General features: G+C 57.2%; 1 protein-coding gene across 1 annotated transcript in view; it reads left to right on the top strand.

Moving 5' to 3' along the window:
• Positions 1–22,370, top strand: part of LOC119095308 (dynein beta chain, ciliary) — a 91,004-nt gene that overhangs the window by 15,096 nt on the left and 53,538 nt on the right. Inside the window, exons 11-30 of the mRNA XM_037218158.1 lie at positions 178–315; positions 1,026–1,172; positions 1,539–1,649; positions 1,810–1,961; positions 4,498–4,687; positions 5,572–5,708; positions 6,020–6,138; positions 6,667–6,759; positions 7,152–7,254; positions 9,215–9,333; positions 9,462–9,616; positions 10,094–10,279; positions 11,335–11,417; positions 11,848–12,111; positions 12,449–12,671; positions 13,650–13,816; positions 14,558–14,723; positions 15,172–15,295; positions 17,578–17,726; positions 21,776–21,907. Of these exons, the coding sequence (XP_037074053.1) occupies positions 178–315; positions 1,026–1,172; positions 1,539–1,649; positions 1,810–1,961; positions 4,498–4,687; positions 5,572–5,708; positions 6,020–6,138; positions 6,667–6,759; positions 7,152–7,254; positions 9,215–9,333; positions 9,462–9,616; positions 10,094–10,279; positions 11,335–11,417; positions 11,848–12,111; positions 12,449–12,671; positions 13,650–13,816; positions 14,558–14,723; positions 15,172–15,295; positions 17,578–17,726; positions 21,776–21,907 (2,958 nt within the window). The remainder of the gene's footprint in view (positions 1–177; positions 316–1,025; positions 1,173–1,538; positions 1,650–1,809; positions 1,962–4,497; positions 4,688–5,571; positions 5,709–6,019; positions 6,139–6,666; positions 6,760–7,151; positions 7,255–9,214; positions 9,334–9,461; positions 9,617–10,093; positions 10,280–11,334; positions 11,418–11,847; positions 12,112–12,448; positions 12,672–13,649; positions 13,817–14,557; positions 14,724–15,171; positions 15,296–17,577; positions 17,727–21,775; positions 21,908–22,370) is intronic.

The raw sequence follows: 22,370 nt of genomic DNA, 5'->3' as shown, positions 1-22,370 counted from the left end.
CCCGATCAGCTCCGCTGTTTCCGTGATTACGTCACTGAGTGCTCGGCGGGCGCTCTGGGATGATCGTCGGGTAGACTGACGCTGTCTCTCGTCAGGCGCAAGCTGCCTCTCGTCAAGTCGGCTGGGTTTGGTAACACTGCGCTTCTTGACTCCTTCGCCCATGCCGGTTGGCTGCAGGAGTTTTTCGAGTCGTCGCTGGAGTTTCTGAAGCTGGAGAAGGTTGAGATCGGCGGCATCCGGGGCAAGGCGCTCAGTTCCGAGGTCCTGGTCGTGTTCAACCAGTTCAACGAGTATTACGCCCACTTTGCGGGACAGGTAAGGCCACAGAGCTGTCTGAAATCACTCGGTTCCATGAGCCGTATTCATGCGTCGGTACGGCCCATTCAGGGTCTGGTTTGTCCGAATGGAACCGCTTAAACAGAACCTTTTTATTGCGCTGAGTCTGCACTTTTGCGTGTTGGGGTGTAGCACGCAATATTCTGTAGCCTTGATCGCAACGTCACGGTTATCGCGGCCGTCGTGAGCGACGCTGGCTGTGGGCTGACTTCGGCGCCGCCCGGCCGCTCTGCCCCGTGTCCGGGCGTGCGGCCGGTCTGCTGTCGGCCGGCGCGCGGTGACACGGCGCCGCCCGGCCGCTCTGCCCCGTGTCCGGGCGTGCGGCCAGTCAGCTGTCGGCCGGCGCGCGCGGTGACACGGCGCCGCTGCACCGGCCGCTCTGCCCCGTGTCCGGGCGTTGCGGCCGGTCTGCTGTCAGCCGGCGCGCGCGGTGACACGGCGCCCGCTGCACCGGCCGCTCTGCCCCGCGTCCGGGCGTGCGGCCAGTCAGCTGTCGGCCGGCGGGCGCGGTGACACGGCGCCGCTGCACCGGCCGCCCCGCCCCGTGTCCGGGCGTGCGGCCGGTCAGCGGTCGGCCGGCGCGCGGTGACACGGCGCCGCCCGGCCGCCCTGCCCCGTGTCCGGGCGTGCGGCCGATTAGGTGTCGGCCGGCGCGCGCGGTGACAAGGCGCCGCCGCACCGGCCGGCAGACGTACGACAGCCTGGACCCGGACGACGAGTCGTTCGTCGCCGACTACGAGACGTTCACCGGCCACATCCTGGACCTGGACCGGCGGCTGGCCACCTGCGTCTGCCAGGCGTTCGACGACTGCGTGTGCAGCGAGTCGGCCTTCAAGGCGAGCCACCTCCGCCGCCGCCGCCGCCATCTCTCCCGCTCGGCAGCGCTGGCCGACCCATGCGGCCGTCTGGCCCGCGAGTCCGTCGCCCAGCTCGACGGGGGCAGCTGTGGGGGCTTGGGCGGCAGCGCTGTGACTTGCCGGGGATCGGGCGGGTGACCACAGGGAGCGGGAGGCCGGTGGTGACCACAGACACTGTCGTTTTGTCTGCTCGATGTGCGACAGCTGTCTGATTGAGTTCTGCCTGGGGGTTATGGCGACGTCTGAATCAGCACTGATTCGCGCAAGCGGGTGGAAGTTTTGACTGATGAGTGCCGGTTCGAACGTTTTAAGAGCATTCGCTTATGGTTTACGCCACGATTCCAGTTGATCACCATGTGCGGCACTCTTCTGGAGCGGTCCGTTATCAAAGAGGACTTCGAGCCCAAGTACAATCAGCTGCTGCAGATGATTCACGCCGAGTTGGACGAGGCCAAGGTTGGTTTACGCGGGAGACAAACTCGTGTGGGCGCCAGCCCTCTTGTCGTCTGCCTGGTTTGCTCACGTGAACGTCCGGCCTTTAAGAGGCAGATGCTAAAAGTGACGTGGGTAAAGCGAGCGACCTCCGGCACTGAGCACGCCTGGCCGCGGCGGCCAGGTGGTGTACGACCGCCAGATGGCGCTGGCCGAGGCCGGCTCCCTCCAGCTGGGGCAGAACATGCCCGCCGTGGCCGGCACGCTCAAGTGGATAGCCGAGCTGCGCGGACGCGTGCAGGGCACCATGGACAACTTCCGCGGCCTGGAGCACCCGTGAGTGGGGGCGCCGGGGGGGGGGGGGGGGCGCCACCGGCGGCTCGGAGCTGTCGATGGCGGCGCGCCGGCACCAATGGGGCGCACGCCTGCGGCTCGGGGTCGGGTCACTTGGCTGGGGCTCAGGGCACAGCGGCACGGTGGGCAGGTGTTAATGGAAAACCGCTCCGAAACGCGGCAGCCTTATACCAGCTGTTTAGAGCGCACTGCGATAAGGTCAGAAATGTGTCCGAAGTGCGGCTGGAATGTTTTTTATGCCCGTTTCCACGCCCGTATGCCCGTAGAGCTGGGCATAAGTGACGCACGTAAAAAGTTCGTTACTTTACTTAAGAGACACCTCGCACCGAGGACCACAAGATGACTAGGCTTTTCCGTCCAGGAACGCTAATTAGCGGAAACAGCATGGAGTAATTAAATATATGTTTACCACGTGGCTATTTTTCGACGTGCAGGTATGTGTGGGCCTGCAACTCGCTGCATTTTGTGCCTGTGCTCGTGTTTGCTCGTCTCAGTTGGTGGCGCAAACTAGCTCAATGTCTGAGGCTGCTCGCTACTCAATAACGTTATCAGTGTTCAACTGACATTGCAGGCAAGTTGGAAAACCTCTGCTGCCCGAATGGTAAATGCAGCTACGTGTTTCAACACCCTGCGGACCTGTACAGCTGCTGTAATATTGCTTTGCCGTCATGAATTGGACACCGGAATTCCAACGGACGGCCGTTCCATGCTGTAAAATGCTCGCTTCTCTACGCCTTCGTGTACCTCACATGGTGTAACCCTTATATCTCGTCGATGGTTGGTAGACCTATTGTTAGTGACCAGAGCCATTCGGCGTACGTCACTTTACGCTCCTTCAGCTGAGATATGTCTTTACCCTGACATGCGTATGACATTTCATACACTGTAGAAGCTGTACATATCTTCACTTTGTTCGCCGAAGCCGTAGACCCTTGAGATACGATACCTTCGCCTCCGCTAACTGGACTGGGTCCGCTGTTAGCTTGGTTAAGTCGATGGAGACATACCACTGTGTGGTACATCCACCGCGGCTGGATTGAGCGGCGGCCATTCGGTCCCTGCGCTGTGTATATGCTGGCACTAGGCGCTGATGTAGCCTGGTACGGTAAGCAGGTGAAGAGCGGTGCGGCGCACGCTTCTCCCGACCGATATTCGTTTCGTCCGTGAGTTGCCGCCCACCCGCGCTTGTAACAAGCGCGCTTGTTAAGCTAAGCTGACAAGCTAACGGCGCGCTTGTTGAAACACTGGAACAGCTGTGAAGGGCAGATCCAGCATCGAGGCCTCAGAAACACGCTTGGAGTATCACGCGAGCTAAGCGGAGACCGGTTCTAGAAAGAGAACAACATTGTTTTTTCATCGCCTTGACATCCCATTGTCACCAAGCCGGTTAGACACGCTCGATGTATGTATTCGTTGGTTAGTTTCAGTTCAAATACTCAATGGCAGAGGCAGTCGCGGTTATTACACCCATTTCGTATGGTTTCTTTGAAGCCCACTTTCAACGCAAGCTGTAGCGTGCGGTGCTCGCGTGACCAAGGCAGGGTCTGGCTCGAATCATGATAAGTCCGTATCATGTTTACATTTACGTGTTGCGAACATTAAAAACGCAATTCTCCCGCTCAGGAAACAAAACCAATTGCATCAGCGCAAACGCAGGTCGTCATTTTGCCATTTTGCCAACTACCATTTTACCCGATGATCGATTTAGACATTTTGGCCCTTCGATGGCAGAGCTGGGAGAGAGTGAGGGGCTGATCCATCACGACTAACAATGCCTTGAAAACGTGACCGTTATCGTGCGCTGGCTTCTGATGGCTCATTGTGTGGCGCTGCATGGGGTCTTGACCCGTTCGTGTTGTGTTCAGTGTGACCTGAATCGGACCGTGTCAGGGAGGTGGAACGTGACCAGGATCGGACCGTGTCAGGGAGGTGGAACGTGACCAGGATCGGACCGTGTCAGGGTGGTGGAGTGTGACCGGGATCGGACGGTGTCAGGGTGGTGGAGTGTGGCCTGGATCGGACCGTGTCAGGGTGGTGGAGTGTGACCGGGATCGGACGGTGTCAGGGTGGTGGAGTGTGGCCTGGATCGGACCGTGTCAGGGGGGTGGAGTGTGACCGGGATCGGACCGTGTCAGGGTGGTGGAGTGTGACCGGGATCGGACCGTGTCAGGGTGGTGGAGTGTGGCCTGGATCGGACCGTGTCAGGGGGGTGGAGTGTGACCGGGATCGGACCGTGTCAGGGGGGTGGAGTGTGACCGGGATCGGACGGTGTCAGGGTGGTGGAGTGTGACCAGGATCGGACCGTGTCAGGGGGTGGAACGTGGCCTGGATCGGACCGTGTCAGGGGGGTGGAACGTGACCTGGCTCGGACCGTGTCAGGGTGGTGGAACATGACCTGGATCGGACCGCGTCAGGGGGGTGAAACGTGACCTGGATCGGACCGTGTCAGGGGGTGGAACGTGACCTGGATCGGACCGTGTCAGGGTGGTGGAACATGACCTGGATCGGACCGCGTCAGGGTGGTGGAATGTGACTCGGCCAAAAACCTGTACGACAAGTACGACGATCTGATGACGCTGCTGCTCGAACGGGAGAAGACGGTGTATGACGAGTGGCAGGGCGGCGTGACAAGTCAGATCCAGGAGAAGCTGAAGCTGCCGCTCATCACGCGCACGCACAAGGCCGTGCACACCAACTTTGACCCGCAGGTGAGCGCCGCCCGCTGACGGGCGCGGGACCGAACTGGGACCGAGCGCGGGGACCGCGGGACGGCGGACGGTGGTCCCGTAGCAGGGGCGGACAGGCCTCGCACACACCGGCGCGCTTTGGGATGTTTGGCGTGGAAGACATCTGAGTTGCTTTGGGATTGTGTGGATCAGCGGGCTCACTCTTGGCTCTGCCTTCGTCCGAGTGAAGCATTGCGACACTGTTACACCGGCCATGACCTCTCTCGGAGAATGGCGATCTGAGCAGGGCTGTGGCTGGTAACAGCTGATGTAGTCCTGCTGAGGCGGCCGGCTAATCTGAGCGCGACTCTGACTGGTGACAGCTGATATAGTTCCATTGTGGTGGCCGGCTAATCTGAGCGCGACTCTGACTGGTGACAGCTGATATAGTTCTATTGTGGTGGCCGGCTAATCTGAGTGCGACTCTGGCTGGTGACAGCTGATATAGTTCTATTGTGGCGGCCGGCTAATCTGAGCGCGACTCTGGCTGGTGACAGCTGATATAGTTCTATTGTGGCGGCCGGCTAATCTGAGCGCGACTCTGACTGGTGACAGCTGATATAGTTCTATTGTGGCGGCCGGCTAATCTGAGTGCGACTCTGGCTGGTGACAGCTGATATAGTTCTATTGTGGCGGCCGGCTAATCTGAGCGCGACTCTGGCTGGTGACAGCTGATATAGTTCTATTGTGGCGGCCGGCTAATCTGAGTGCGACTCTGGCTGGTGACAGCTGATATAGTTCTATTGTGGCGGCCGGCTAATCTGAGCGCGACTCTGGCTGGTGACAGCTGATGTAGTCCTGCTGTGGCGACCGTGAGTGTGCCAACGTTGCGTCACGTGACGCGCCGACGCCGCGCTGCCGGGCAGCTGGTGAGCATCCTGAGGGAGGTCAAGTACCTACGGCAGCTGAACCGCGACGACGTACCCGGCGACGCCGGCCAGATGGACGACAACTCGGAGATGTACCGCCAGTATACCTCCAACCTGGAGCTCATCTGCACCTCGTGAGTGATGCCGCCGCCACCGGGAGCGGCTCGGCTGTAACAGCTGCCGTTCCTCAGCTAAGTGACCTGTACAGGCCGCTCGGTGGGGGTCGCCATGTTGGCTTGGTGTGGCCGTAAGATGTCAGTTTTTGGTGCACTGGTCACGAACCTTGCGACTCTTACTCATACATGACATCCAGTCTGGGCTCTGGTCGCGCTCAGTGGTCTGCTTAACAACTGCATCTATGGCGTAACAAGTCTAGTCTCCGCTGAACAGCTGTAACAGCCCGCAGTTTCGTGCGCTTTAGGATAACCCGGTCTCTGCTCCACAGTTACAATGGCCTTCGTCAAAACACCCAGCCCGTGGAGTTCAAGCTGATCGAGAGCCAGATGAAGGAGATCGACCAGCGACTAGCAAGAGCTGAAACCGATCTGTGCTGGACCAGTCCTGGTCGGGCAAACGATGGAAATTGCGCTCCGATCGCGTAGCTAGCTGCCTCCATGGTTGTTGTGGCTCTGACTCACGCATTTTGGAAGCAACTGCGATTTCAATGAGGCTTCGTTAATCTCGGTAGCCTGGTGTTGAGATCAGGTCGTAGTTACGTTTTGTCGCCCGTGTACACCCTAGCCTACGTCCTCGCTCTCGGTTGCCGTTCGAGATTTGATGTGTGGGGCGACATGGCCTGTGAGTGATGTGCTGCGGTTTCTGCAGGCTCAGCGCGGTCATTGCAACTCGTGTCTGCAGTTTTGGTGATTCTTGGATCAGCTAGGAGGCGTCCCCGTCACCGACCGTTGCAGATTCATGCGAAGGGCAGAAGGCAGCTCATTCCAACACCTTAAATCCAATCAAAACGCGCGTCACACAAAACCCTCCTGTGTTGACGGCCAAGTTATGAGTTTGAAATTCCGATTCATCTAAACGACTCCCTGGGTATGAGCCGCCTCGATGTGTGCGCTGATCAGATGACTCATTTTCCAGATGCTTGGGAGTACATCAAGGGAACTCGTGACCTTGTGATGGATCTCTCTGAACGCGTTTCCAAGTCTCAGAAGAACATCCAGATTATAAGGGGTGGGTGTTTGTTAGGATCAGTTACTTTGACTACGTGCTTTACCTTTGTTGAGATGCTGATGACGTAACAGATCACGCGGAGTTCCTTCACTTGCCCTCCACTTTTGGCTGACTTCAGCGCCCTCTGGTAACTGACCTGGTGGTCGTTTTATTATGCAACTAGGGTCAAATGAAAAAGCTTTTTCCTTCGGGTCAGTCATACCATCATGTCAGCAGCCTATAGGGCTTGCTTATTATATTTTGACCAGACTCATTGTCATCAAGATTTGTAAACGTAGTCGCAGCTCTTGTTGCAGGAAGGGTAAAGCGACGACATGTTTTCGTTGCGTTTCGATCAATGGCTGTAATCAGAATGTATGATAGCGCCTGGACGCACGTTTCCGACTTTCCAGATATGCTGTTGGTGTTTGCCTCTAAGCCTCTATTTGAGAGAAAGGAGGATCGGACCAACACGCTGCTAAATCTGGAGGAAAAGGAAGAGAAGCTGAAGAAAACGTATGTTATCCGACGCCGAGTCGTATTAGGCGTGCACTGGCGATGGATTTGAGGCTCTGCTGCTGCGCTGCTTGAGGTCTGAGGCTGATAGTGACGCAAGTGTCATGTGATTAAGTTGGAAGTTCTGTAGTTTTCTCTTTGCACAGCTGAAAGCTAAAACACTTTGGTGCGATAATGGCGATGTACAGGCCAGTGAGGCGGGGGGGGGGGGGGGGGGGGGGGGGGGGGGGGGGCATGCCGCTTCCCCCAAGCTAACAGTCTTACACCAGACACAGCGATTTCACACAAATTCGGTCCTACTTCGCACGAGCTCGGAAAAATTTGGCATTTTCCCTCCCCATCAAGACAAACTTTGCCCGCGTACCTGGTAATGAAGCACCGTTTCCGCGACGTTTGGACTTTTGCAACATTTGTGCTATGCACTTAGATATTCGCACAAGGTATCTAATTTGTACCTCCTTACCTCAGAGGGTTTTGAAAGAGCAGAACGGCCGGCTGACTTGCTGCAGTCTCTGTGTTGATTCCTCTTTGCAGATATGACGTGAAATCCTCGGGGGCACGCCGACTGACCATGGTCACACAGCGGCCGTTCTCGTCCTCTGAGCCGGCTGATAGGGATGGTTAGAGGTCGAAAGTCTAGGGTTTGCATATCAAGCAAAGTTCCGAACAAATAAGATCACGGAGAAACAGTGGCGCAGGCGAGGGGGGGGGGCTCTTGGGGTTTTAGCCTCCCCCCTCCTCTCCCGCTGTCGCTACTAGCACAGTTTTCACGACGACACTGCTGAACATACTTCCGGAATCTGGAGTTCAAGAACACTATGTCGATTTTAAACTTCACGGATACTGCCATTGACAGCGCATACAGCACATGTATTGCAACGGCCGTGGTTGAGTAAGGACACTTGCGGATGACCGGGTGAAGGGCTGCGTCACGCAACTAAAATAACTTTTAAAGGTACCAGGGAATACCGACATTGATAGCTCATTGACACGCTAGGTACCGTATCTATCAACGTTTGTGGGGGTCTGTTGTATGTTGTAGATATGTTGTCTCGTAAGAAAACTTGCAGATGGCCGAGGGAAGAGCTAAGCTACGCAACTAAAAGAACTGCTTAAGATACCGGGGATGAACTGACATTGGTGGCTCATGGATATGCTAGGTACCGTATCTATTAACGTTTGTGGGGGTCTGTGAGTCTGTTCGCAGTGCATCAGTACCGTCAATGCATCTGGAACTCGCGCGAAGAAAATTATCTCCCCGTCGCAGATGATGGTAGCCCCCCCCCCCCTATCTCAGGGATTTTCAATCAGTGTAAGAGGCACTCTGACATTTGAGGTCATGGCCGAACGAGTCGGGATCCTGGCCCATAATGTGGCCTACATGTAGTCCTTTAGGCCCTTGGGCCCCGCAGCCTTCTAATCGACCCCTGATCGACTGGCCCTTGATCGGGCCCCCGAGGGGCCTTTTGGTCCCTTCAACTTCCAATTGGGCCCTGATCGGCGGTCCGAAGAGCACTTCGGGCCCTATCTTCGAGCTCCCTCGAACACTGTTTGTCTCCGGCCCCTTGCCAACACAAAATCTCCTGTCGGGCGCTGCAGGCCCGTGGCCGACAAAAAGTGTTGGGGGGGGGGGGGGGGGGGGCTCATTGACTTAACGGCCGTGACCAACGTAAATCGGGGGCCCCGGCCTTGTCCCTCCTTCGGAAATGGGCCCTCCGGTCCAGACCGACACGGAGCCGGCTGTCCGGTGCTGGTGGTGCCTGTTCATCGGCTCAGGGGCCCGAAATCGGCGCAAAGGGCCCTCTGACTGGCATTTAAGGGCCCGGTCCGCAGGACTGGAACCCTTAATGCGACCCTTCGGACCCTCTTTGCGTCCCCTCCCCCTCCCCCCCTACCTGAGCTACCGCCGTCGACCATCTCCTCTCCAGCTGGTGGCAAGTGATCACTGCAATGTCCCCAGGTACGCGGCCATCACGAAGTCGGGCGAAAAGATCCATCGCCTGGTGCGGGAGAACAAGATACACCTGAAGGCAGACGGGAAGTCGCGCGCCTGGCGCCACTACGTGCACTTTGTAGACGGTGAGTGTGCACTGCGCACGGTGAGAGTCGGAGAGAGGGGGTGAGAATCTGTGTTGTGTATGTACGCTGCGGCGTCGAGCCGCCGCGAAGCGCTGTCGAGCCGCCGCGACTGCGCTCCGCTCCGCCAGGCATCGTGGTGCAGGAGTTCGTGAGGGTGGTGCAGTGCAGCCTCGGCTACCTGCTGGACAACACCGACCCGCGCGTCAACACCCAGCCGCTGATGGAGGCGCGTCTCGAGCTCATCGAGCCGGACGTGCTGTTCAAGCCCTCGCTCGACTATCAGGTGAGGCCGGATGCGCTGTGCAAAGCCTCGCTCGACTACCAGGTGAGAGCCGGATGTGCTCTTCTCAAGCCTTCTCTCGACTACCAGGTGAGAGCTGGACGTGCTGTACAATTCCTCGCTCAACTTCCAGGTGAGAGCCGGACGTGCTGTTCTCAAGCCCTCGCTAGACTTCCGAGTGAGAGCCGGATGATAAGCCTTTCGCCTTGCTGTCCTGAGAGGCTTAGACTGACCCGCCAACATTAGTGTCATGCGGCACAGCGTTTGTGGCTCCGTTGGAATGCGCGGAACCCCAGACAAACAACGGAAACAGAAAAAAACACGTTTTTGCTGTTAACGCGCAGTCATGGCGTTCTCTTTGAACTTGGGGGCCTGACCGGTGCTTTCGTGGCGGTGCGTAACCGCGTGCTTCAAGGAAACATCGGCGAACGCCTCGCGATCAGCTCGCGGTGCAACCACTGACCCGGCACACTTTGCCAGGAGGAAGGCGGCTTTCTGGACATCACGGAGGGTGTTGTGTCCGACATATTCAACATGTCCACCCTGATGAAGAAGCTGTCGAGGAAGGTGCACCAGAAGTCGTACCTGGAGGAGCTGGACGAGACGGAACAGCTGAGCCTGATGCGCAACGCTCTGATGAACAACATCCACTCCGTCATCAGCCAGGTGAGAGCAAGCGCGGTGTCGGCTCCTGCTCGGTCTTTCCCCTCCTCCGGTCTGCGTCGTTTCAGAGGCGGGAAGCTAGTTGCGGAACCCTGTTCCCAAAATGTGTGTATATGCTTATAGATTACGTCGCCATCGCTCGCCAAAATCTGCCCGCGTCTCAGTGGTTGGACGGACTCGTGCTGTGTTGGTTTATTATGGAGTCCTTGATGACCAGAACCACTGCTGCTGCTGCCCTGGCGCCGCTCGATCCCACCACCGCTTACCATTGCTGCTGCTGCTCGATCCCACCACCGTGTACCACCGCTGCTGCTGCCTGATCCCACCACCTTGTACCATTGTTGCTACCGTCTGATCCCACCACCGTGCACCACCGCTGCTGGAGCCCGATCCCACCATCATGTACCGCTGCTGCTGCCGTCTGAGCCCGCCACCGTGTACCACCGCTGCTGCTGCCTGATCCCACCACCTTGTACCATTGCTGCTGGAGCCCGATCCCACCACCGTGTACCGCTGCTGCTGCCGCCTGATCACACCACCGTGTACCACCGCTGCTGGCGCCCGATCCCACCACCGTGTACCACCGCTGCTGCTGCCTGATCCCACCACCTTGTACCATTGTTGCTACCATCTGATCCCACCACCGTGCACCACCGCCGCTGGAGCCCGATCCCACCACCATGTACCGCTGCTGCTGCCGTCTGAGCCCGCCACCGTGTACCACCGCTGCTGCTGCCTGATCCCACCACCTTGTACCATTGCTGCTGGAGCCCGATCCCACCACCGTGTACCGCTGCTGCTGCCGCCTGATAACACCACCGTGTACCACCGCTACTGCTGCCTGATCCCACCACCTTGTACCATTGTTGCTACCGCCTGATCCCGCCACCGTGTACCACCGCTGCTGGCGCCCGATCCCACCACCGTGTACCACCGCCGCTGGAGCCCGATCCCATCACCTTGTACCGCTGCTGCTGCCGCCTGAGCCCGCCACCGTAGGCCACCGCTGCTGCTGCCTGATCCCACCACCGTGAGTCACTGTGTGCGTCCGCCGCCAGGCTCAAGAGTACAGGTCTTCGCTGGACCAGCACAGCTACCTGTGGACGGACGACCGCAACGAATTTATGGCCCAGTTCCTCAGGTTAGTGCGGGTGTCCAATTCGGTCCAGGTCAGGCCCTGCCGGCACCGCTGTTATCGAAACACGCGGTAATAAATGGGTTCAGTCAAGTTTGTCGGTTAGAACATCGATAGGGATACACCTGTAGAACTCTTGGCTTCCTTTCAAGTCACACCGGATAGTAGTATATTTATTGGCGCAGCTCAGCGCCACTTTCATTTTGTGAAGTATTGTCGAGCTCTGCCTTTTCATCAGGTCAAAATGTTGTCACTCTTCAGTGGTTTGGTGCACTCTGCAATTCGCCGAAACTTGTTGTGACAGTGAAGCGAGCCGCGTAGAAAAGCAGCGCCAAAGGACGCCAAAAGACACTGGGCCGTGGCTGGGCTGTACCGGCCAGCGGCGGGGTGGCCGGTCGTCTCGTGACCTGGGTGCGGCCGGGCTGGCGGTCTCCAGGTACGGCCACCAGATCACGCCCGAGGAGATCGAGCAGTTCGGCGAGGACGGCATTCCCGAGTCGCCGCCGACGCTCGACCAGTACAAGGAGCAGATCGACAGCTACGAGAAGCTGTACGTCGAGATGGAGCGGGTGAAGCCCGTGGTCACGTTCGACACCTGGTTCCGGCTCGACTGCAAGCCGTTCAAGGCGGCGCTGCTCAACACCATCAAGCGCTGGAGTCTGCTCTTCAAGCAGTACCTGATCGACCACGTCACTAACAGGTAACTCGGCTAGCCCTGCCCGTCTGGAGGCGCGCTGACGTGGATGGGTCGGCTGGGGTGAACTGATGTCGGGTGTGGTGTTGGTTTGCCACACTGTTTCCGCAGTCGGTGTTGGCTGAGTCCCATCAGCCCGGGCAGTCCGGTCATCAATCCGACCAGCAGCGTCAGTCACTTTGTCTGAACACTGCCGCAGCTGAGGCTCCGAGCAGAACGGTGAACGACGTAAGGTCACACCCGCGATGGTGCGCTTCGTTGGTTTTAATGTCATCCGGCCCAACAGCCGTGTTTCTTCCCATGACCTCTGCACCTGACACTGTGCCACACTGCTCCTGCACAGCCTGCAGGACCTGGCAGACTTCATCCACGCGAAAGACGCGGGGCTGGTGAATCAAGTGCAGGAGGGTGACTACCAGGGCCTGGTCACCATGATGGCCCACCTGCTGGCCGTCAAGGAGCGGCAAGACGTCACCGACAACATGTTCGAGCCGCTGAAGCAGACCATTGAGCTGCTGAAGACGTACGACGTCGAGATGTCTGAGGAGATCCATCTTCAGCTGCAGGTGCGCTGCGGCCGTGCTTACCAAATGTCGGCCCGGCTCTTCTTTCATTGCGTTTCAGTATGATGGCACCGTTCCATTTCACGATAAGAGCCGAGTCCATTTCCCTCGCCAGGTGGCAAAGAAAACGAGCTTTTTGTTTATATGTGTTTTCGATCCAGTTCGTTGTTTGAGGGATGCCATGGCATGGAGATTGCGAAGCGATATCTAGCCTGCGAAGCGCTGCTGTCTGCGGACTTATGCTGCATTCCGCCTCAGCGGAAGCGATATTCATGCTGACACAGAGCGCATATACTCAGACTTACGGCAACGAGGCGCCGTTTGGCGTGAATGATGACCATGCCGTGGTTTGGCGTTTAAGGGCGCGTGAGCATCGGGACCATTTTGCGTGAATCAGACCGTGAGGAAGCGAAGGCGCTTCTTAATTGAAATTCACTGAACTCCGGAGTCGATTCCGAGAGCACGTGGAACTAAGCGGAAGTTTGGCTGTGGGACCTACGCTCAGGTCGCGGAAGTTTCCATGGCGAGGACGCCACCAGGACTGGACGCCGGCGGTCCGACCGATGATCTGGGGGTCCCGGATGGCGACTCATCCCCACCACCATATCGTTTTCCACCATGGCACGTTAAAGCCCACGATAAAAGAGCATGGGTGCTCAAGGTTCCTCTTTTGCAAAGCTCCCCTTAGAACTATTGGGCGGTTTGTGGCCGTGGAGGTCCAAGGGTGTCATTCAGTCCAGATATTGTTTCGTATAGGAGGCTCGGCGTCCGGTGTTTTGGCAAGAAAATCGCCGAAGCTGAACGATAGTGTACCCGCAAAGCTTCATCGGCTCCATGCCTTCTGCCCCCCCCCCCCCCGCCCCTCCCCCTCCCCTTTACTATACCGTTCCATGCCCCCTGCCTATAACTGTAGGGTGAGACTGTCTCTGCGGCGATGATGTCAGCCCCGGTGTAACACGGCCCGGCCGTCTCACGCGTCAGGAGCTGCCGGAGAAGTGGAAGAACACGGTGAAGCTGAGCATCCAGGCCAAGCAGCAGGTGGCGCCGCTGCAGGCCAACGAGGTGGCCAACGTGCGTCGAAGCATCTCCAACTTCGAGCTGAAGCAGCACGACTACCGCGAGACGTTCCGCAAGCTGCTCGTGTTCAGGTCAGCCGGCGCGACGCGTCCCCGGGCGCCGCCGGCGCGTCACTGGGGTGGGGACGACGCTCGTGGGTGACGGAGTTCGGTGTGACGCCTAGGTCCCCGGCCGTCGCCATCCGCCATTCAGGTTTGCTTACGGCAGTGAAATGGTGGGCGCTTAATGAGCTGGCTGGCATGTCGGTGCTCGGGTGTTGGCGCACGCATGCGCGTGAGCGGGGGCACAACGCCATCGACGCGCGGTGGTGGACGGGGCACGGACGCGGTGCGCGCGGGGTCCCTCGTGTTCGCCGTGACGGTGGCTCGCTGACATAACCACAGTCAGCTGGTGCTGAGGCGTCGGAGAGGTACAGCTCCTTCATGTGCCGTGAATTGTCGCGCAATGCGCTGGATTGTCCGGTATTTTCGGTGGTGCGTCCGTTCAGTTCGGCTCGCGTGCCTACTTTCCAGAGTTTGGGCCTCAGAGAGCGTACGTTGTCGTACTGTAGCGACAGTCAGTGCGTGCTTTCCAGAGTTTGGGCCTCAAAGAGCATGCGTTGTCATACTGCAGCGACAAGCAGTGCGTGCTTTCCAAAGTTCGGGCCTCAGAGAGCGCGCGTTGTCATACTGCAGCGACAAGCAGTGCGTGCTTTCCAGAGTTCGGGCCTCAGAGAGCGCACGTTGTCATACCGTAGCGACAAGCAGTGCATGTGATTGCTTGCCAAGCGTCGCTCGTGCGTGGGTGGGAACTGGCTGTGCTTGGCGCCGCAGCTACGACTGCACGACCCCGTACGAGATTCTGGACAACACGCACCTGGTGATCAACGCCATGGAGGCGGAGCTCGCCAAGATCACCGCGTCTGCCGCCCTGTTCGAGGTCCAGATGCCCGACTTCAAGCAGCTCAAGATGTGCCGCAAGGAAGTCCGGCTCGCCAAGGTACTGCGCCGATGTTGTCTTCGCCGCGCATATGCGCCTGGAGAGGAGCCGGCCCAGTGTCAGGCGGGCCAGGCCGGGGTCGTGGTGGGATGTTCGGCATTCTGGATATGTGCTGAAGTGTAATGAAAGACAACGTGGCATTCAGTTGCCGTGTTTAACACCATCCCATTCGGACAATTTTTTCTTGAAAACTGGGGAGAACTGCTTGCCGAGCCGTGCGTAGTGTGTGTGCAATTGAATAATGAGTAATGCGTGTCTAGTCAGTGCTCTGATACATACGGACAGCTCCTTCCGTAGAGTTTCTTTTGACATGGATGTGACCCCAGTTCATCTCCCTGTTAGCTGTGATGACGTCACTGTCTAGGCACGTCTTGCCCCCTCGTTTGATAGCGTGAGAGTAACGTACTGTAGTGTTGTTAGAGCCGCGGCGACCCCTGTACGTTCACAGCATCTGTGGGATCAAGTGAACATTGTCCTCGCCTGTATCGATGACTGGAAAAAGACGCCTTGGAAGGACATCAACGTTGAGAACATGGACATCGAGTGCAAGAAGTTCTCAAAGGACGTCAGAGGTATGTAACACTCGCTGGGTACCACACTCATGACATCTCTTCTCACTTGTTTTGAAAATGCTGTAAGTTGACATACAGTTTGTTCGACGCGTACTACTCGCTACTTTCCTGCAGCCATGTGTTTTCTGTCAGGTAATGCTTTTCATTCACTGTTTTGTTTTCGCCTCTAAAACATCTCGTAAAGCGACCTTTCTCACGAAGCTCTGCATGCGCTAAAGGAGAACTATCGCTTCTGAACCTTTACTGGTGTTCGCAAAGCAATCTATAACGCTCTCGCCTTCGCTTTCGCCGATCCAGAGATGGGTACGTATCGCCCCCGTCTGACAAAGGCACGCGGAATGCCAACTTTTGAGAACCACGGAAGTATTTGGCTTAGCTCGCGGGCCTGTCTCATGCACCTTTGACGGCACGAATGAGTGAGCATTGTATACTGAAGTATAGATCGCTGGCAGGGTGGGGTGAGCGTGTGTGTGTGTGTGTGTGTGATGTAACATAGGTTGTGGTGGGGGTTGGTATGAATCAGCGAGGAGAGTTGCTTCCACCGTGGTTTCGGAGCACGTGGGATCGGTATGAGTTCTTTTGAGCTGCGGTCGTATGCGGACCCCATAGACCCGAGTGATCACGAACAGCCGTCAGTCTGTACATACATAAGCGGTACACTGTGCAGTGTACAAAATCACTCCACTGAATGCCACACGGTCAATCGGCTTGTCTCCCACACTGCCACTACTTGGTCACTGCCTCCGTTTTAGTGCCTCGGGGCTGGTTTGCCTGCATTGGAGCCCCCACCGCCACCCGAACGCTTGTGGCACTCGCCTCCTCACAATGTGTACATATGGGTGTGTGTCAATGCTGAAGCCCGTCGTGTTGCTCTAGTGGAGCTGTGGAACTTTATCAAAACGACGCTTTGCAGACTTTGCCGATTCTTTAATCGAAACGCGCGGAGGTCTTGGTAAGGAAGCTACTTGCGAACAGATGTAGTCAGACTTAAGATAATAGTACGGACAGAGGTAGTCAGGCGTAAGATAATAGTACGGACAGATGTAGTCAGGCTTATGATAATAGTACGGACAGATGTAGTCAGGCTTAAAATAATAAAACATGAGCTCCCGAGCCGCTGACCGGCGCCGACTTAACGTCATCCTAGAGAGATAACTTCACCAGCTGTGAGCCCGTCGTAAAGACAGCAGCCAGCAAATAACTAGCAACGTCCTGTAGACAGCAGAGACTGCGGTACAACTGAGCTAAATCGCAGCTAGTTGTCACCGGGTTCCTGGTAAAGGTTGGGTTCTGGCAGGATGACGCAAAATGTCAGCTGTCGATCCTTTTCCCCTTAAACTTACCTAGAGAACTCTAGGCCTAGAACTCTCCCTAGAACCTAGAACCTTCCCCTAGAACTCTAACCGTCTATTGCTGTCACTCGCATCCACAAAATATCAAACGTGCCTAAGTAGTGATCGCTTGTTTCGGTATATTTCCCACTAAATAGGCGTACAGTATTGAGTATGCGGTGCGAGTCGTGTGCATCTCATGCAGCGCGAGTCGCATGCATCGTGTGTGGTGCGCGTCGCGACGCAGCGTATGCGTGAGAAGCGGTAGGCATCCTTGATGATCCGCATCGAAGCTGGTGTATTCAAATTACACCCGGGAGTGTAATTTGACGCATTCTGAATGCAGTCTCGTCACCTTAGCTCATCTGCTTGGCGTGGGAGCGCTGGAAATAAGGCCACCTCGCTGCCACCTGAGCGGCTGTTTAACATAGGTCATGAGGGGTTGTGGTGGGTGCGGTAAGCGGTCTGGCGGATGTTCGTTTCCTGGGCGCTGCTGAACTGAAGCGGCGTCGTTCGGTCCATTTGATGTAATCGAATGACCGATGGCATTTGTACTTAGATCGTTGCTTTAGGTGCACAAAAGCGACTGGTGGTGCATTTCATTTTTGTTCACGAGCGCGTGTTGCGGCTGTCAAAGATGCATTTGAAAGTGTGCTGTAAACGCGTTGCGTCTGCGAGATGTCGCAGTGCGCCGACCAGTTAAAAAACTATGCATTCACTGAACGTATGCCGGTGAAGCCGCATCATGGCCAGCATGATCACGCCGTTAACACGGACAGACCTGCGCCGTGCCGCCAGCGGTAAGCTCTGCTGGCTGAGGGGGGGGGGGAGGAGGGAGGGAGAGAGGAGCCCGGCCTGCGCCGGTGCGCGCCGCCCCGCGCGGCGTACCGGCGGCGATCAGCACCCGCCGACACGGCCAGGGGCCTTCACTAACCGCCCACTCCGCGAAAGGCATGGACAAGGAGGTGCGGGCGTGGGACACGTACACCCAGCTGGAGGCGACGGTGAAGAACATGCTGACGTCGCTGAAGGCCGTGTCCGAGCTGCAGAACCCGGCCATCCGCACCCGGCACTGGAAGCAGCTGATGGTGGCCACCAAGGTGAGGGGACGGCGGTTGCCGAGGCCCGGCCGGTCATCCACGGCGACTGTGACACACCGTGGCAACGGCGGGGTCAACCTAATTTGGGCGGTGTTGGACGACATCCCGGTGGGCTGTTTGCCACTGGATTTGTGTGCCGTCGTGTTCCACAATGGCGCGGGCTCTCCCTATTTGTCGCCAAGTTTAAACCTCAGATGGAGGGCCCAGGTAGGCAAACTGTTATTTCTATATTCTGACCAATGCCACTTTTAGGTAATGACATCTTAACCGTGCATATATACTTTAATTTTGAATGCAGTACGATTTTACATCATTTCACCGTTTGCAACAACGTGTGCCAATTAATGGTCAGTGAAAACGTTGACCCCCGCCATGATTGGTTGCCCCTGTGGACCAGTCCAGTGCAGTACAGCTCACTGGCCTGGGCAGCACCTCCTGTTACGTTGCTGCGTCCCTGACGGCTGTTGATCGCCCCTTCCGCATTTAGAGTAGGCATTGTCTCGATCAGCTAGCGTGGTTGGCCACATTGCTGGGTAGGAAGCACTTAACGGGGAATGATGATGGGTTGGGCACCTGTGTAATAGCTTATCGTTTTGTCACTGAGTTTATCCATCACTGAGATGCGGACCTTTCTGGTTTGGACGGTGAGCGCAGATCCAAAGATGTGTTACTTCGCGAAGTTCAGGACCCCAAAATGATAGCAATGAACGTCGGATGGCGTATCACTGAAAGCATGCAGCAGTGCGAGGAGATGAGCCCACATGGGCTTGACATGTATGTAGACACGCGCTGGGCATATATGTGCGTAACTAATGCTTCCTGGATGCGTGCCACGGGCGACGGGCCGAAGAATAACCAATAATGCCTTGAACTGTGTACCACAGCGACGTAACTTCATGCGGCGCATGTTTTTGGTAAGGCCGACGTAACCGGACTCTCACTGCATCTGTGCTGCCTGCTCCTCCCGCGTACTTGTCGGCCGGTGTGGTGGTGGCGTGGTGGGCTGATGTGGCTGCCGTCGGTCCGGGGAGCGCTGTGGTTTGGGCTTGGACCGCTCGTGGCGCATGTGTGGTGTGCTGGCCTGGCGCTGTTTGTGCACACTTTGTGCTGTGTGCAGTTTGGCTGTGCTTTTGTTTTACACTGTTGTTTTAATGGGGCGGGAGACAATTAGGGCATCTGAATAGCGACCAGCTTCACGGTATGCATTCACGTTTCGTTTATGACATGATAACGATGAGAAGCAGCTGACCGCACAAACCATTGACCTAGGTATGGAAAGGCTGTCAGCAGACGCATATTTGCTCGACTAGATTATTTCTGTACGCTGAAATGCATACTTCGGTCCCAATCCACTGGAACAAATCCCTTAACGTTACATTCACAGAAACTATGTTGTTGTTTTTTGTTGCCATGATCGTTCTGGCTTTCCGTGCGTCGAATCGCCACGATAATGACCGTGAGCAGCTTACTAGAGTCACGGTATATACCTGTTTTGACTCCCTTTATGCCGGGGAGGTCATTCTTAAGTGGGAGATCACAGTTCGAGTATAGTGTTCATGGTGCCTTAGGCCTGCTAAACTGACCGTTTTCGTACTGAGTGCAGCTTCCGTGGTGGTGAGACTGAGGGGAGGCCGGTTAGGGTGCTCAGTTGGAGGGCCACGGCCGCCGCCCGTTTCGCTCCCCTCCCCCCCCCCCCCTTCGACGCCCGTTGCACTGGCAGGATCCGATCTGCAACTGGCGTTGGCGCATCAGTCTTATCCTGGAAGGGTCAGGTCAAGGACCGAGGCTCGAGGTTGCACCCAAATATCGACAGAAAATGCTAGGACAAAGTTACGTGGGGTCAGCAGTCATTACCGACATGTTGAAACCCCGACTGAACTAGCGGATCATTGCGACGATGTGCTCAAGCTCGGACCGGTCCTGGTCCGTCTACGCCGTGCCGTGCCATGCCGTGCCGTGCCGTGCTGTGCGGCAGCCGACACGCTGCAGGCGCCGCCTCCGTGCTGACGGCCTTCCGGCCCCGCTCAGCCGGGCCCGGCCGACTCCGGCACCATGTCGGGCCAGCCGGCGACGCAGCGTCTGCGGGCGCTGGCGCGGCGCGGCCGGCGCGCCGAGCAGGCCGCGCCGCCGCCGCCGCCGGACACGGCCGCCCTCTCGTCGGTGGCGCTAGCGCTCAGCCGCCTCGCGGCCGGTGGCGACGACGTAAGTGGGCCGGCGGGCGGCCGGCGCGCTCCGCCGCCGGCCGGCTTCTGCATGCGTCTGACGGGCCGCTGCGACAGGTGGCGTGCCGCGGCCGGCGCCGCCGCCGGCGCGCCGACGGCCGCCTCGCTTGGGCCCTCCCGGACCAGGTGAACCCGACGCCGCGCCCCGCCCGGCGGCGCCCTGTACAGAACGCTTCTGCGGCGGCTGACGTCACCGCGACGGTCATGGTCAGCGTGCGGTCGATGGGACTTCGACCACCGTTACATATCGTCAACAGCGCTGAGCTCATGAACTGTTTCCGATATCGATTAGGCTTGTGCATGGTCAACTTCTGGACTCGGGGATGATCATGGACGGACGTGATCGAGCCTCGGTGTCCGTCTCTCCTCACTGATCGCTTCCTCACGACTCCTCTCGCTATATCACGCGTCTGGGGACCAACCTATGTCCTCTCCTCACTCGTCGCTTCCTCACGACTCCTCTCGCTACACCACGCCTCTGCGGGTCGACCTGTGGCCTCTCATCACTCGTCGCTTCCTGACGACTCCTCTCGCAACACCACGCCTCTGCGGGCCGACCTGTGGCCGTCGGCTGTGAGCTGGCCAGGGACCGCTCCGGCGGAATCCCTGTCGCAGCGCCCGCACAAGCCCCGAAGAGGGGTCTTTGTGCGGGCTAAGGCTCGGAGCGGAGGTCTCCCATGATGGCTGCGGTGCTGCCCATCACTCTCTCTTCCGTCCCCCATCCTACAGCACTAGAAGGGCGAATGCTGGCCGAAAGAGCTCGGAACCAAAACAAACCAAGCCAAAACCAACCCTCGGCTGCACCGTTTTTACCTGACTTGTACGGTATGCATGCACTCGACTGGGTGAACCTTTACGCTCGCTGTCAATAGTAACCCGTAACACGGTCCTCAGCTATCTATCACCACGGCCCAATCGTTATTGCCGCCGAGACCGAGAGACGGGTTCTAAATGCATCGAGGACGGGCTATGGAACGCTCGATTATCCCATCCTGGAGTTTGTTACCAAGTTGTGTGCTAATTGCCGGAAAGCTTTTTGGGCATGGGATGTTTGAGCTTAATGGAAAGCGATTCCAAGTTTGTAAAACGAATGTAGCGCATCTGCATTTAGGCAATAAAATAATATTATGCTTGATCGTAAAACATTTGTAGTACCTCGTCTGTGTGTACTTTTATGCTTACTCGATGAAAATCGTAGTGATTTTGTCCAGCGTGATTGGACGGAGGTGCGGACATGACCATGCGGATGATAACGGGGAGCTAATGTCACTTGAAATGCATTCAATAAAAACAATATTTGGAACACCCAAGCTGCATCCACGCAATATTGCGGGTCACCTGATCTAGTTTTGGTCATGCTGTAGCGTTGACATTGGTCCGGTTTCATTCGTTTGCTGTTCGCTTGAAAGAGCGCTGCATCAGCATTTTAAAAGTCCTTGACGAATTTAGTTTTTTGTTTGAAGTTCTGAAGTTTTGAGCTGAAACATTTTAAGTACGCATATATGTATATAGAAAGTTACACAGTTTGGCATGCGCATGGCACCTGTTATAGTCAAAACTTCTTCATACATGGTTGGCATGAACATATGATAAAAGTGCCGATGTACCGTATAAACTGCTCTTCAGCGTAATCTGTGAGTCCACTGTGTGCCCGTTGTGTCGAACCGCTAAATGCTCAGCACGACCACCCAGACTAAACACCGCCGTGTCCGTGTAGAGTCCAACAACCCGCTGGGGTCCCCTCCGCCTGCCCCGGTGTGCTGGCGTCTCGCGCGCGGCCGCCGCCGCGGACGCCCGCTTGTGACACTGACACCCGCCGAACACCAGGTGAAGTTCGTCATGGACGAGAACACCACCCTGGCCGACCTGCTGGCGCTCAACCTGCACGAGTTCGAGGACGAGGTCAAGAACATCGTCGACAAGGCCGTCAAGGAGATGTCCATGGAGAAGGTGTTGAAGGTGCGTACGATTATGCCGCTCTCGCAGGGGACGGTGCACGGAACGACGGGGATGGGTGCAATGACATTAAATCGATGTTCAGCCCCGTGTGACCCCTCGTGGTTGGGTCGGAGTGGGCGATCATGTTGCTTCGTTATTGGTGGCGCACCTTAACTGTCGCGTTGACGCAGTTTTCACCGCACCGCTTCCCCGCCAGTGTCGAAGCCATGGAGCTGTGTGCCCAAGCGAAATGCGCGGCGTTGTGCCAGAGCAGCAGCTTGACGTGGTTTCAAAGCCTTGAATTACACCGACACGTGACGCCATGTGAAAACGCGGCGCCGACAGGAGGCGCGGGCGGTTTGGACTTGACGTTTGCGTTGGATGAATGACGGGACCCGTTGCGAACTTTAACACACATGTGGGGAAGGAAATCACGCTCAACGGGGCAAGCCTCCCCACGGCCGTGCTATGCTCAGCACGCGCA

The sequence above is a fragment of the Pollicipes pollicipes genome, unplaced genomic scaffold (genome assembly GCF_011947565.3).
Source record: "Pollicipes pollicipes isolate AB1234 unplaced genomic scaffold, Ppol_2.1 Scaffold_4219;HRSCAF=4965_pilon_pilon_pilon, whole genome shotgun sequence".
NCBI lineage: Eukaryota > Metazoa > Arthropoda > Thecostraca > Pollicipedomorpha > Pollicipedidae > Pollicipes > Pollicipes pollicipes.
This window is presented reverse-complemented; position numbering and strand designations above follow the sequence as displayed.